The sequence below is a fragment of the Callithrix jacchus genome, chromosome 22 (assembly GCF_049354715.1).
Source record: "Callithrix jacchus isolate 240 chromosome 22, calJac240_pri, whole genome shotgun sequence".
Lineage (NCBI taxonomy): Eukaryota > Metazoa > Chordata > Mammalia > Primates > Cebidae > Callithrix > Callithrix jacchus.
Window position 1 is genome coordinate 13,587,046 of NC_133523.1, and position 15,260 is coordinate 13,602,305.

Consider the following 15,260-nt stretch of genomic DNA (forward strand, 5'->3'; position numbering starts at 1 on the left):
AACAAGTTGTGTGTGTGTGTGTGTGTGTGTATGAAAAGTAAACACTTACGTAATGCTTACTGGCTGTCAGCCACAGTGCTAAGCACTTTATTCAACCTTTGGTGATGATAGATAACCTTTGGCGATAGGTATATATACTGTCTCGAGAGGTCACATAGATATGTTATCTAGAGAGCATATATATATATATAGCATATATCTAGATAGCATATATATATATATAGCATATATCTAGATAGCATATATATATATATGGCATATATCTAGAGAGCATATATATATATAGCATATATCTAGATAGCATATATATATATATAGCATATATCTAGATAGCATATATATATATGGCATATATCTAGATAGCATATATATATATATGGCATATATCTAGATAGCATATATATATGGCATATATCTAGATAGCATATATATATAGCATATATCTAGATAGCATATATATATATGGCATATATCTAGATAGCATATATATATGGCATATATCTAGAGAGCATATATATATATATAGCATATATCTAGAGAGCATATATATATATATAGCATATATCTAGAGAGCATATATATATATATGGCATATATCTAGAGAGCATATATATATATGGCATATATCTAGATAGCATATATATATATATGGCATATATCTAGATAGCATATATATATATATATGGCATATATGTATCACATAGATATGTTATCTAGAGAGCATATATATATATATGGCATATATCTAGATAGCATATATATATATATATGGCATATATGTATCACATAGATATGTTATCTAGAGAGCATATATATATATATGGCATATATCTAGATAGCATATATATATATATATATGGCATATATGTATCACATAGATATGTTACCTTCCAGTAACACGATGGAGTCTCACTCTGATGCCCAGGATGGAGTGCAGCGGCACAATATTGGCTCACTGCAACCTCCGTCTCCTGGGTTCAAGCAATTCTCTGCCTCAGCCCCCCAGTAGCTGGGATTACAGCCTCCTGCCACCATGCCTGGCTAATTTTTGTATTTTTAGTAGAGACAGGGTTTCTCCTACTTGGCCAGGCTGGTCTTGAATTCCTGATCTTGTGATCCACCCTCCTTGGCCTCCCAAAGGGCTGGGATTACAGGCATGAGCCACCGCGCCCGGCCGATGATTGGTTCTTTCTCAAGGAGTCAGGATTCCAAGGCGCTTGGGCCTTCCAAAGCAAGGCTTCCATCCTACTCCTCCCCCACCTCTGGAATTCCACCTTCCTTCCGGCGCCCATCGCTATGGTGATGTGCCGGCTCTCAGTTCACTCACTCTACAGGCCAGGAAGGAGTTGTGTGTCGTTGGGGTCCCCTCTGCTCAGCGTCGTGGTCCCAGGCCAGGCCAAGGGACCAAGCAGGGACCATGCCCGTGTTGGCACCCCAGGCTGACCGCAGCCAGGACGCGCGCATTGGGGCCCCAGCATGGCGTGAGGAAGTTCAGGCCATGGTGAGGACCTCGCACATTCTGACTGACCGTTGCGGGCAGGAGGCGGTGGCCATGCGGCAGCCCAAGGACACTGTGCTGGACCCGAACCTGGCGCACCATCTCGGCCGCGCCGCCTACATCCAGCCCTGGCGCTTCCGCGTGGAGATGCTCAAAGGCGGCGGCACTGTGGAGAAGCCGCCGCCCGGCGAGGGTGTCACGCTGTGGAAGAGCAAGATGAAGCCGCCGGCCTGGTATGCCCGCCTGCCGCTGCCCCTGCACCGCCAAGCGCTCGCCCTGCAGACCGCCGAGATGGTGCTCGCCCACGCGCGTGGAGCACGCCTCACCGCCGCCCGCCTCGGCCGCGCACAGCACCAGATTAACGGGCGGGTGCTACAGCTGCTACGCCAGCGCGAGGTCACCGACCACAGACTCAGCGAAGTGCGCAAGGGTCTGCTTATTAACCAGCAGAGCGTCAAGCTGAGGGGCTATAGACCCAAGTCTGAGAAGGTGGGACCTTGCTCCCCAGCCCCAGTCTAACTGCAAAGACAGAGGCCTCCGCTATGCGGTGTTCAGCCCCAGAAAAACCCTTTCCATACTTTGGGAGGCCGAAGCTGATAGATCACCTAAGGTCAGGAGTTTGAGACCAGCCTGACCAACATGGTGAAACCCAGTCTCTACTAAAAATACAAAATTAGCCTTGTGTCGCATTCCTGTAAAATCTCAGCTACTTGGGAGGCTGAGGCTCCCGCTTAAACTCGGGAGGCAGAGGTTGCAGTGAGCCAAGATTGCATCATTGCACTCCAGTCTGGGCAACAAGAGCGAAAGTCAGTCAAAAAAAAAAAAAAAAAAAAGAGCCGTTCCATAGAGAAAACACCCAACTCTGGTGAATAAGAAGCAAGAAGATGAGGGCCAGGAGCAGCAGCTCATGCCTGTAATCCCAGCACTTTGGGAGGCCTAAGTGGGAGGATCGCTCAGGGCCAGGCTGTGCAGGCTAAAGTGAGCTGTGATGACCCCACTGTGCTCCAGTCTCGGTGACAGAGTGAGAACCTGTCTCTACCAAAAATTTTTAAAAGTTAGCTGGGTGTGGTAGTGCACACCTGTAATTCCAGCATTTTTCAGCAGGAGACAGGAGGATTGCTTGAGGCCAGGAGTTGGAGACCAGCCTGAGCAACAGTGAGACCCCCGTCTCTACAAAATAATAATAATAATTAATGGTTCAGTGTTGTGGCATGCACTTATGGTTCTAGCTACTTGGAGGCTGAGGCAGGAGGATTGCTTGAGCCTGACTTTGAGGCTGCAGTGTGCTATAATCAGGCCAACTGCAATCCGGCCTCGGCAACATAGTGAGATCCCATCTCTCCAAAACTTGAGGGGACATTAGCCAGGTGCAGTAGTTTGTGCTTGCTATCCCAGCACTTCAGGAGGCCAAGGCAGGAGGATTACTTGAGGCCAGGAGTTTGAGGCCAGCCTGAGCAACACAGTGAGTCCCTGTCTGTGCCAAAGTTTAAAAAACAATACCCAGGCATGGTGGTGCATGCCTCTAGTCCCAGCTGCTTGGGAGGCTGAGGCAGGAGGACTGTTTGAGCTCAGGAGTTCAAGTCTGCAGTGATCTATGATAGGGCCACTACACTTCAGCCTGGGAGACAGAGAGACTCAAAAACAAACAAACAAAAAAAGATGACGGAGAGAGGCCCAAGAAGAGATGCCTAATTCCCTAAGACCCAAAGAGTGAGCCCTGCCCAAGGAGCCAAGATGCTCAGCTTCCCTGTCCCAGAGGAGAAAATTATCCAAATCTCTCAGTCTGGGAGGGAGGGTGCAGTTCCTGATTCAGACTCCATGAAAATCTCCCCAAAAATAAAACCCACAGCCCTCTGCCCAGGCATAAAATCATCCACCCAGATCCCAGGCCCAGAGGGTAAGACCCTTCCAGAGGTGTGAGACCCTTGCAGTCCTAGTGAAAACACACTCCCAACTCCCAGCTGAGGAGAGGTCCCCCCAGTATGTGAAATAAGACACAGCTCCCCTAGCTTAAAGAAGTGAAAATCCCTCCTCAGGCCTCATCTGTGGAGGGATCTCATTTCTCTCCCTAGAGAGTGAGACTTCAGACTCCCAATCCTCACACCCAAAAGTTAAGCTCCTGTCCAGGAAGAAAGGGTGAGACCTCTAGTGGTGAAATCCTCCCCCTAAAGTGAAACCCCAAATCCCCACCCCAAAAAGTACGAAAATTCCAGCCTCCCAGGGCAGAGATGAGACACCACCCATAGAATGGGATCCCCACCCCCAGCCCCCAGATCCAAATATGAAGACTCCAGAAAGGCAAACCCTCATCATCCCTATGATATGATCCCTCCATCTGTAGCCAGGGAGAATAGATAAGACCATCACTGGGGAAGTGGTGCCCAGCTCCCAGCCTCAGGGGGTGAGAACCCTCTCCCAACCTGAGATACCCTCATCTCGGCTCCCTGGGCTCCTATCTGTAAAAGAGAGAAGCCCCCAGCACCATGCTCCAAAGGGCAAGACCCTCCCAAGTGATAGAATCCACTGAAAGGATCAAACCTTCTCAGAGAGTGAGAGACCCTGCCCAAAGGATGCCTTCATCCTTCAAAATTCATCCTTCAAACTCAGAGTTTATGATGCTGGCAAACCCTCTACTACTCTGGAAAGAGAAATATCTTCCCAGCCCTTTCTCAAGGATGTGAGGGATTCTCTCCTTGTTTTCTAGGTCCCTGACAAGGCTGATAGTATGCTTACATGGGAGAAGGAGGAGCTGAAAAGCATGAAGAGGAAAATGGAGAGAGATATGGAAAAATCAGAGGTCCTACTCAAGGTTAGGGGTGCCTGGGGACAAGTTACGGGGGCTGGAGTGGGATCCCTGGCTGCCTAATGAGGACTGTCACAATAGCAATTCCTTCAAGCCACACTGACCAGATATTCACTGCATTTCACTTCATGAAATGGAAAAGTGAGGCCATGGGAGATGAAGGTTGGTTTCAGAACAACAACAAACACTCACTCTGTACCAAACCCTGTGCAGTCATTGAATCCACTCCTTAAGACTCTCCTGTGAAGTAGAAACTATGATCCCCTCATTAGAGAGGGGGAAGTTGAGACTCAGAGAGAGATGACCTCACCTAATAAGCAAAGCCATCAACAGCAGCATTGTGGTTTCAGCCCAGGTGACTTGAGTCTACCTTTTTGCACTCTAACATGTGTTCCATCCAGCTTCAGTCAGATTTGATCTCTTGATGCATCCTTGTGCTTGCAATGAGAGCTTCTTCATGAGGACACAAATGAAGGAAGGGAGCAGCCAGACTTCAGGGGGCCTTTGGGACCTGTTAGGATTTGCTGACAACCCGTGGGTGCTTTTGACTCATCCATTTGATAAATGCTAATCTGGTACCTGCTTCCCAGACGCCAGGCTTTGCATCGAGGATAAAGTGGTGACTGGGAAAGAACTAGCCTTGCCCTTGAAGAGTTAGCATTCTAGGGGCATCCAAAGAAAAGAGAGGCTGGGGAATTGCTTGTTCCTGATTGTTAGATTGAACTGTCAAGTCTTGTATTGTTGCTGAACTTTCCTTGCTTTTATATAGAGAGAGCTCCTCAGCTAGACTGCATTTAAACAGGCATTGGACCTTGAAGGCATATACAGTACTAAATTATATTTCACATAGCAAAGCTCAGTAAGGATGTGTTGACTTGGGGGTGGGGAGGAGGGGAGAAGAAGGGACAGGCTGGGGGGCACTGGAGTTTGGACAAGGCAGGAGACTCAGAGACTGGTGAAACACTGTCCGTGGCGCTGAACTGGAATAGGGTGTATCTTCTGACCACTGTCATATTCCTTTAAATCTGGTGATTCTTGAAATACCCTTCCAGGATGTCTGAGGCAGAGAAGGGAGAAGGCCTTGCGGATGGACCTGGGAGTGAAGGGCTATAAAGAGGGAAAGGGATCATGCCCATAATCCTGGTAGTTTGGGAGGCCAAGGCAGCAGGATTGTTTGAGGCCAGAAGTTCAAGACCAGCATGGGCAACACAGCAAGGCCCCATATTTATTAAAAAATAAAAATCAAACTAGCCAAGCACAGTGCCTTCAGTTCCTATTCAGGAGGCTCAGGAAGGAGGATAGCTTGAGCCCAGGAGTTCAAGGCTGCAGCGAGCCATGATCACATCACTGCACTCCAGCTTGGGTGAGACCCTATCTCTGAAAAAGAGAGAGGTGGGAAAGGACAGATGTAGACAGACTACTAGAGAGAACCTGGTCTGAATATTGCTGGAGAAAAATGATTACCACCAATCAATGCTTAAAATCATGAAGTCAAACCTCAAACTGGCACTCAGACCTTTCCCAGAGATCTCGCCTTAAGTCTCTAAAAGACTTTCTCATCTCCCTCCTGGGCAAGTGATTTCATACCTTCTCTTCCTTCAGTCCTCTCCAACTTCCTGTGCCTTCCTTGCTCTACAGTGATCTCAATACATGAAAACCACCGAAGGGAAGTTTTTTCATTTTTCCTCTGTCAATCTTATAATTCCACCCTTCTCCTGCATCATCCACATTTCCTTCTCTCTTGGCTCATTCTCACCAGTGAACAAAGGGAGAGTAATTATTTCATGGGATGGTGAAAATGTTCTAGAGATAGATTGCAATCCAGCCTGGAAGACAGAGAAAGATTCTAGGTAAATGAATGAAAGAAGGAGGGAAGGAATAGAACAGGTAAAACTAATCTCCAAGTCAGCTTACTGGAGGGGATTGTTGCACAAGAGCACTAATACACTTAATGCCACTAAACTGTACACTTAACAAGGTTAAAATGGCAAAATGTTACGTTATATATATTTTTACTAAAATAAAAAGCCCACCTCTCTTGATCCACATGCTCCTCTAGATACTTATTTCTCTTTTTCACTGGATCTTATCTGCATGTGGCAACTTTCTCATGCTGACTCCAGGCAGGTTCCTCAGCTAGACTGCATTTAAACAAGCATTGGACCTTGAAGGTATATACAGTACTAAATTCTATTTCACGTAGCAAAGCTCAGTCAGAATGTGTTGACTGTGGGCTGGGGAGGAAGGGAGAAGAAACAGGCTGGGGGTGTAGGGTGTGGATGAGGTAGGAGACTCAGGGGTTGGTGGAATGCTGTCCGTGGTGCCAAACTGGACAGCTGTCCTTTTTTTTTGTTTGAGACAGAGTCTTGCTCTGTTGCCCAGGCTGGAGTGCAGTGGCGCAATCTCTGCTCACTGCAACCTCCACCTCCCAGGTTCAAGCAATTCTCCTGCCTCAGCCTCCCAAGTAGCTGGGATTACAGGTGCCCACGCTTAGTGAACCACGCTTGGCTAACTTTTGTATTTTTAGTAGAGACGGGGTTTCACCATGTTGTCCAGGCTGGCCTCGAACTCCTGACCTAGTGATCTACCTGTCTTGGCCTCCTAAAGTGCTAGGATTACAAGCATGAGCCACCACACCCAGCCTGGAAAGCTGTCTTGCTGGTCACTGTATTTATTCCCCACCACCTGGCACATCTCCTGGCATCGGTAGAGGTTTAAGGAATATTTGAATTCATGAACAAAAGACTTTTTAAGTCCACTTTTTAAACAAATCAATAAATCCCAAATATGTCATATTCGGAGAAAGAAGCTGGACATAAAGTATACACACTGTAGGATTCCATTTATATGAAGTTTTAGATTCAGCAAGGTTTTTCTTCAAGGGACAGTGAGTAAATGCTTTCAGCCTGTGTGCTGTGCAGTTTCTGTCATAACTACTCAACTTGGCCAGTGTGCCATGAAAACAACCGGAAATGACATGCACGTGAATGGCATAGCTGTGTTTCGACCAAGTTTTACTTACAAAAACAGATCACCCATCCATAGGATGGAAGTTTATCAACTCCTTAAGATCAGGCAAAACTCGGCTGGGGACAGTGGCTCACATCTGTTATCCCAGCACTTTGGGAGTCCCAAGTGGGTTGCTTGAGGCCAGAATTTTGGGAGTTTGAGGCCAGCCTGGGCAACATAGCAAGATACTATCTCTATAAAAAATTTAAAAAAATAGCTGGGCATGGTAGCATGCCCCTGTAGTCCTGGCTATTTAGGAGGCTGAGGTGGGAGGATCTCTTGAGCCCAGGAGTTCAGGGCCACAGCGAGCCAGGATCATGCCGCTGCAATCCAGCCTGGAAGACAGAGCAAGATTCTGTATAAATGAATGAATGAATGAAGGAAGGACTAGAACAGGTAAAACTGATCTCCAGGTCAGCTTACTGGTGGGGGTCAGGGAGAGAGAGAGGGAAGGGGAGCCAGAGAAATGTATGGCATGATGGAAATGTTTTATATCTTGATGAATAGTGTTTATAAGGGTGTATACATGTGCAAATGACTTGCTTTGATAACTGCAAATATCAAAGGAATATGATATGTTTCATTTTATTGTGGAGGAAGTAAGGTTTGGACATGGGTGGGGTGCTGTCCAGATGAGATAGAGCCTGAGGGGAGGGGGAACTCAGAGAACAGCAGAAGTCTCTTAATATTGATCAGAGCAGAGGAAGGGAGACTTCAAGGCTAGTGGTGGGGATGGGATGAGCACCCGTTGAGTATCAAGGGAGTGACACAGGATGACCAAGATGTGGGTGAGTGAGTGCCAGCTCTCCATGTTACAATGTGGGTATAGTGAGTTCCAGCTCTCCATGTTACAATGTGGGTATAGTGAGTGCCAGCTCTCCATGTTACAATGTGGGTATAGTGAGTGCCAGCTCTCCATGTTACAATGGGGAAATGGATGAGACAGTCTGCTTTCTCAGGGTGCCAGAGGAGAGCTAGGCACAGAAACCAACCAGTGGACACCCAGCACAGGGAAGCTGTTGCTGTCTTTTACTGCTCCCCTCACCCCACCCCAAAGAGTCACTGAAGGCTTCTGAACTGGGTGAGGGGGTAGGAGATGGCTGAGCTTCAACTTGGAAATTGCTTCTTACCAAGAACTGCAAAAAGAGCTGGAAAGTGGCCAGATGTGATGGCTCACACCTGTAATTTCAACACTTTGGGAGGCTGAGGCAGGAGGATCACTTGAGTCCAGGAATTTAAGACTAGCCTAAGCAACATAGCAAGACCCTGTCTCATTAAAAAACAAACAAACAAAAAACAGAAAACGGTTAAGAATGAAGTGAGGAATGAAACAAGCTTCTCAGAACCAATCCATATCGCAGCACTTTGGGAGGCCAAGGTGGGTGAATTACCTGAGGTCAGGAGTTCAAGACCAGCCTGGACAGCATAGTAAAACCCTGTCTCTACTGAAAAATAAAGAAAATTAGCTGGATGTGGTGGCACATGCCTGTTATCCTAGCTACTCAGGAGACCGAAGCAGGAGAATCCTTTGAACCAGGGAGGTGGAGGTTGCAGTGAGCTGAGATCACACCATTGCATGATCTGTCTGGAAGTGATCAGACTCACTTTTACCTGGTTATTATGCACAGTGCCATAAATAGAAGACAACTTTGTGAATAAAAAAGTGATCTTAACACATTTCCTTAGCAGGGCATGGCAGCCAATGCCTGTAATTCCAGCACTTTGAGAGAGCAAGGTGGGTGAATCACTTGAGCTCAGGAGTTTGAGACCAGCCTGGCAACATAGTAAAACCTTGTCTCTACAAAACAAACAAATAAAAAAAAAAACTAGCCAGTGTGGTGGCACATGTCTGTGTCCCAGCTACTTGGGAGCCTAAATGGGAGGATTGCTGGAGCCCAGGATGTCAAGGCTGCTGTGAGCTGCGATCATGCCACTGCACTCCAGCCTCGGAGACTGAGTGAGACCCTATCTAAAAAAAAGTGTATGTGTATATGTGTGTGTGTGTACACATATATTTATTTATATAAAATTTCCCTAGATTACCTGACATCCAAGTAAACACTCATCACCTGGGAAAATGTAAGCAGAATTCCCTGACCTTTGACTCTTATTTCCACGTTCCCAAACCTTAACACACCATCCCTTCTCTAAAAGCCACATTTGAGGGCATATCTGTCAGCACCACTAACTCATCCGTGTGTTTATTGAGGAAACCGTACTGTTCATGGTTTTTTGTTTGTTTGGTTGTTGTTGTTGTTGTTGCCTAGGCCAGAGTGCAGTGGTGCAATCATGGCTCACTGCAGCCTCAACCTCCCAGGCTCAGGTGATCCTCCCACCTCAGCCTCTTGAGTAGCTGGGATTACAGACATGAATCACCACGCCTGGCTAATTTTGTTTGCATTTTTTGTAAAGACAGAGTTTCACCATGTGGCCCAGGCTGGTGTCGAACCCCTAGGCTCAAGCAGTCCTCCCACCTTGGCCTCCCAAAGTACTGGGATTATAGTCTGAGCCACTGTGCCTGGGCTGAATGCAGTGATTTTGTTTTACAGTGTATTCATACATCAAAACATCAAGTTGTATACCTTAAATAAATATAATTTTTATTTGTGAGTTATACCTCAATAAAGCTGGGAAAAATTAAGAGGAAAAGAACAGATTTTAAATAATCTTGCTACAGAAAATGATAGGTATGTGGGGTGCGGATATGTTAATGAGCTTGATATCATCCTTCCACATTGCATACACAAATCAAAGCATCACATTGCATGCCATAAATATACACAACTATTTTTCAATTAAAAACAAAACTTTAAGTAAAAATAATAAAGTAAATCTTGAGGGGTGGTTCAATGTGAGTCGAAGGAGGAAAAAATTATTTTTTCATAAGACAAAGACATACCTCTCCTAAAAAAGATTTCGTGAAAGAAAATATTTCTCCAGAAGACTGGGGAAATGAAATAAATCAAAAAATATTTCCAGGTCAGGCACAGTGGCTCAGGACTGTAATCCTAGTGCTTTGGGAGGCTGAGGCAGGATTGCTTGAGCCTAGGAGTTTGAGATCAGTCTAGACAACATAGTGACATCCTGTCTTTACAAACAAAATAAAAAATACACATTAGCTGTTTCAGGAGGCTGAAGCGAGAAGATCGCTTGAGCCCAGGAGGTTGAGGCTGCAGTGAGTTATGACTGCACCACTGCAATACAACCTGGTCAAGAGAGTGAGACTGTGTCTCAAAAGGAATGGATATATATATCCATATTTACTTATAAATAAATATATATATTCATAAGTAAAAGCCTTTACTAGTATCAAAAAAAAAATAGGCACATTGCCTCATGCCTGTAATTCCAACACTTCAGAAGGTCAAAGCAGGAGGATCGCTTGAAGCCAGGAGTTCAAGACCAACCTGGACAACATAGCCAGACCCCTTTTCTAAAAAAAGTTTTAAAAATAGCAGGGCATGGGGCCGGGCGTGGTGGCTCACGCCTGTAATTCCAGCACTTTGGGAGGCCGAGGCAGGTGGATCACGAGGTCAAGAGATCAAGACCATTCTGGCCAACATAGTGAGACCCTGTCTCTACTAAAATATAAAAAATTAGCTGGGCGTGGTGGCGCGTGTCTGTAGTCCCAGCTGCTTGGGAGGCTGAGGCAGGAGAATTGCTTGAACCCGGGAGGCGGAGGTTGCAGTGAGCGGAGATCGCACCACAGCACTCCAGCCTGGTGCCTGGTGACAGAACCAGACTCTGTCTCAAAAAAAAAAAAAAAAAAGGAGGCCATGGTGGTTTGCACCTGTAGTCCCAGCTACTCAGGAGGCTTAGTCAGGGGGATCACTTGAGCCCAGGATGTTGAGACTGTAGTGTGCTATGGTGGCACCACTGCACTCCAGCCTGGCTGAGAGAGCAAGATTTTGTCTCTTAAAAAAAAAGAGAGAGGGTCAGTTTCCGTTCAGAGGTAGAGATGCTTTATAGACTATAAGGCTCAAGCCTACAGCAAATGAAAGCAAAGAAATCACTTTCATCCAGTGAACCTCCCAGTTCACTCTGCCTTCTCTTCCTCCCTGCCCCACCCAGACCCTGGCCTCCTGCCGAGACACCCTGGCCTTCTGCTTCAAGGAGAGGCTCCAAGTCGTGGACCTGATGAACCAGCCTCTGGACAAGGTTCTGGAGCAGGCCGGACGCCGCTCATGGGTGAACCTCTCCCGGGCCTCCACCCCACGCACGCAGGGTCAAAAAACGCCTCCTCCAGACCCTGTGGGCACCTATACCCCAGGTAGGAGGACTTCTGGGTAGCATTGGTGTCCACCCAGACCCCCTTGACTATCAGTGCAACCCCTCGCCCACTTAGCTGTTCCTTTCCTGGGAAATAGCCCTGCAGCGAATGGGAGGGCTGAAAACTTATATTGCCGAACACATGTTGTCGCTCAGCTTTTCCCCCTCTGCTCTCCTGCCCACACTTGCGTGAGGACTCAGTCACTCACAGGCTCTGCTTCTAAGGAAATCAACCCAAGACGCTACACTATCCCCCGTGCCCCCTGGACTTTGAGTCCCTCAACAAAGCCCCCTTGCCAGGGCCCACCACCACCTGAGGATAGAGAGAGGGGCAGGGGGTCTGGGAACCGAGGGCTTGGTGCCCCCACGTGCGTCCTGGGCAATTTGCAGCGTGCGCCGCCGCGCTAAACGAAGCCAAGCGGTTGTTGGTCGAGTCCAAGGACACCTTGGTGGAAATGGCAAAGAACGAGGCGGACGTCGGGAAGCAACACCTGCAGATAAGCGACCGCGTGTGTGCCTCGCTGGGGCAGAAGGCACGCGAGACCTTGGAGCTGAAGGTGAGCGCGTTACCCGCGGCTGCGGGCAAGGGTGGGACCTGAGAGGAGAGGGGGACTGGGAGCCAGCATGATCCCCCTGCAATACCCCGCTCCCAGGAAAGATTAAATATGACATTAGGACTGATGAGGGGAACTATCCACCGGTGCACGAAATACAACCAAGAGATGCACACCACCTGCGGTCTCATCAAGGTACATTTCGGCGTGAGAGCCTTCGGGGATGGAGGCAGGGGTGTCGGTGGGCGGAGGCTGCTTTTCAATGCTCTGCGCACCACACTCCACCAGGGTCCTCTGTGGAAAGGTCACCTGGAGACTGGAGAAAAGCTGGACAGACCCCTGGTTCGCATGTACCAGAGACACGTGGGCACCCAACTCCCCGAGGCTGCGCGCCTGGCACAGGTAAACTCCTTCCCCATACCCCTCTAGGCACATCCCCGCCAATGGTAAGGCTCCTTCTTCAAGCACACCTGGACCAGGTAAGACCCCCCCCCCACCACCACACACACACTCAAGTCGGCCTGCCCTTCACCTCCTGCCACGAAGTGGGGTAGGGGGGGCTTCAGTACCCACACCTGGCTCAAATAAGTCCCCTCAACCCCTGTCCTTCCCGCTCACATACACCCTCACTGTCCCTCTCTGCCCTTAGTCTCTCTAATCTGTAAAATGAGTAGCATGTCAGCACCCACTTCAAATGGGGATGAGGACTGATGAATTCAAGCATGAAAGGCATGTAGCATGGTGCCTGCATAGAATACCCTCAAAGCACTCGCGTTGTTGTTATTATTATTAGAGATGGAGTCTCACTCTGTTGCCCAGGCTGGAGTGCAGTGGTGCGATCTCGGCTCGCTGCAACCTCCGCCTCCTGGGTTCAAGCGATTCTCCTGCCTCAGCCTCCTGAGTAGCTGGGATTACAGGCACGTGCCACCACTCCCCGCTAATTTTTGTATATTTAGTAGAGACAGAATTTCGCTATGTTGGCCAGACTGGTCTCAAACTCCTGACCTCAGGTGATCCACCCCTCTCGACCTCCCAAAGTGCTGGGATTACAGGCATGAGCCACCGCGCCTGGTCCTGAGCTGTTATAAAGCACCCCTCCTAAGGAGGCTCCTTCCTACACACCTTGACAAGATAAGGCATTCCCATCCCTCCACAGGCCCTGTCTTTTTTTTTTTTTTTTTTTTTTTTTCTCCAGGCACACCCGGCCCGCCAAGATGTGTTCCCCTCCTTAGCTGTGTTCCTTACACACGCACCTGGCACAGGTGTGCCTGCCCACCCCAAGTAGCTCCCTGCCCTTGGCTCTGGCTCACCGATGTGCCTTGCGCCCTCTCCAGGGCACCGACAGGGTGCAGCGCCACATCACGCATGTGGAAAAGAACCTGGACGAGCTGCTGGCCAAGCACAGGAGCCTCACCAGGGGCCTCAACTGCAAGAACGTCGGGCTTGAGGTGGACCACAGCGTGGTGCGCCTGCGCCTGCGCCAGCGGCACCCGCGCGTTTGCTACGAGCAGGCGCAGCGCCTGGTTAAGTGCTGGGACCGGTCCTCACCGCCGCCGCCGCCGCCGCGCAGCAAAAGCAGCGCCGACCCCTAGTCACCCAGCGCCCCCCGCCCCAGCCGGCTGGTTGGTTGCTGGCGGGAACTTCGGAGAGCAGACACAGCCCGATGGCCCTCCCTCTCCCCTGACGCACCCTCCCTCCAAGCGCCCTCTAGGAGAATTATAATTAAAAATAATAATTATCATGTATTAGGCACCTACTGTATATCAACCGCTTACCCGAGGACACGATATGGGCAGCATATCCTGATAGTTAACAGGATGGATTTGGGTGCCAGCGGGCTGGGATTTAAATCCCAGCTTCTCGGTTTCAAGCTGTGTAGCCTTGGGCAAGTCACTGTCCGTCTCTGGCCTTGGTCTTTCTAACCTGTAAAATGAGCACGGCAGCACCCACTTCAAATGGTGATTGTAGGTGGGGCGCGGTGGCTCACGCCTGTAATCCCAGCATTTTGGGAGGCCGAGGTAAGCCGATCACCTGAGGTCAAGAGTTCAAGACCAGCCTGGCCAACATGGTGAAACCCCATCTCTACTAAAAATATAAAGATTAGCCAGGTTTGGTGCTGTGTGCCTATAATCCTAGCTACTAGGGAGGCTGAGACAGGAGAATCGCTTGAACCCAGAAGGCGGAGGTTGCAGTAAGTTGCAATAGACCACCACACTCCAGCCTAGGTGACAAGAGTGAGAGTCTGTCTCAAAAAGAAAAAAAGAAAAAGAAAAAGAAGTGGTGGCTGTGAGGACAGGTGAGTTTATGCATGAAAGGCCTGTAGTATGGGGTCTGTATAGTGTATCCTCAAGGCAGCCGAGCTGTTATTATTAGCATCTGCATTCTACAGTTGAGGAAACTGAGGCACAGAGAGGTTGTGTAGCTTGCCCAAGGTCACACAGGAAGTAGCAAAGCTCAAGAGCCTGTACTCTACGCAAAACTTCTAGAAGCTCTACTCTGTCCTACCCCAGCAGGGTCTGGTCCTGAGCCTGGCACTGAATATAAAGCAGTGAGCAGGGCTGATGTGGTCCCTGCCCTCAGGGAGGTCACAGGTTGATCCAGTGCAGCTAACGTCATCCATCTGGGTGTGGCTCTGGTTCAGGTCCTCCTAGGTACTCCGGTAGCCTCTTGGAGACTCTGCCATCACAGGACCCCTCACACTGAGCTGTGGTTATTATCTGCTCTTCCCAGAAAGATCCAGGGTGCTGCGCACATAGAGAAGGAATGTTAATTACAGCTACAGATATCTCCTAAGCAACTGCACTGTGTCAAAGGCTGTGCTAGGTGCCAAGAATACAGCATGGATGTGCCCTCCATTATGGAGCTCACAGTGCATATGTCAGGAACGGCCCTCACACATGTTGGTATCTTTCTGGCAAAGCCAGCCAATCATATGGACCCAAGCACCAACATGTTGCAGAGAAGAAAATGGAGCTCATTCTTCTCATTTTCCCAGGGTTACACAGAGATGGGTAAAGCAGGATATGAACTTGTCTTTCTCCACATTTCACACAGGGACAAGGATCTGAATGAGTCTCCAAAACAGCAGAATGGAGATTGGGTAAATTATGGCCATTGGACAGAAAAA

General features: G+C 48.6%; 1 protein-coding gene across 1 annotated transcript; it reads left to right on the top strand.

The window, feature by feature from the left end:
* The first annotated feature begins 1,316 nt into the window (after positions 1-1,316).
* On the top strand, positions 1,317-13,877 carry TEKTL1 (tektin like 1). The gene is made up of 7 exons (XM_002761829.6): positions 1,317-1,987; positions 4,203-4,307; positions 11,382-11,580; positions 11,970-12,136; positions 12,233-12,328; positions 12,422-12,535; positions 13,468-13,877. Exons 1-7 carry the CDS (start codon positions 1,418-1,420, stop codon positions 13,723-13,725), a joined length of 1,509 nt encoding a protein of 502 aa, XP_002761875.3. The 5' UTR covers positions 1,317-1,417; the 3' UTR covers positions 13,726-13,877.
* The last annotated feature ends 1,383 nt before the right edge of the window (positions 13,878-15,260 follow it).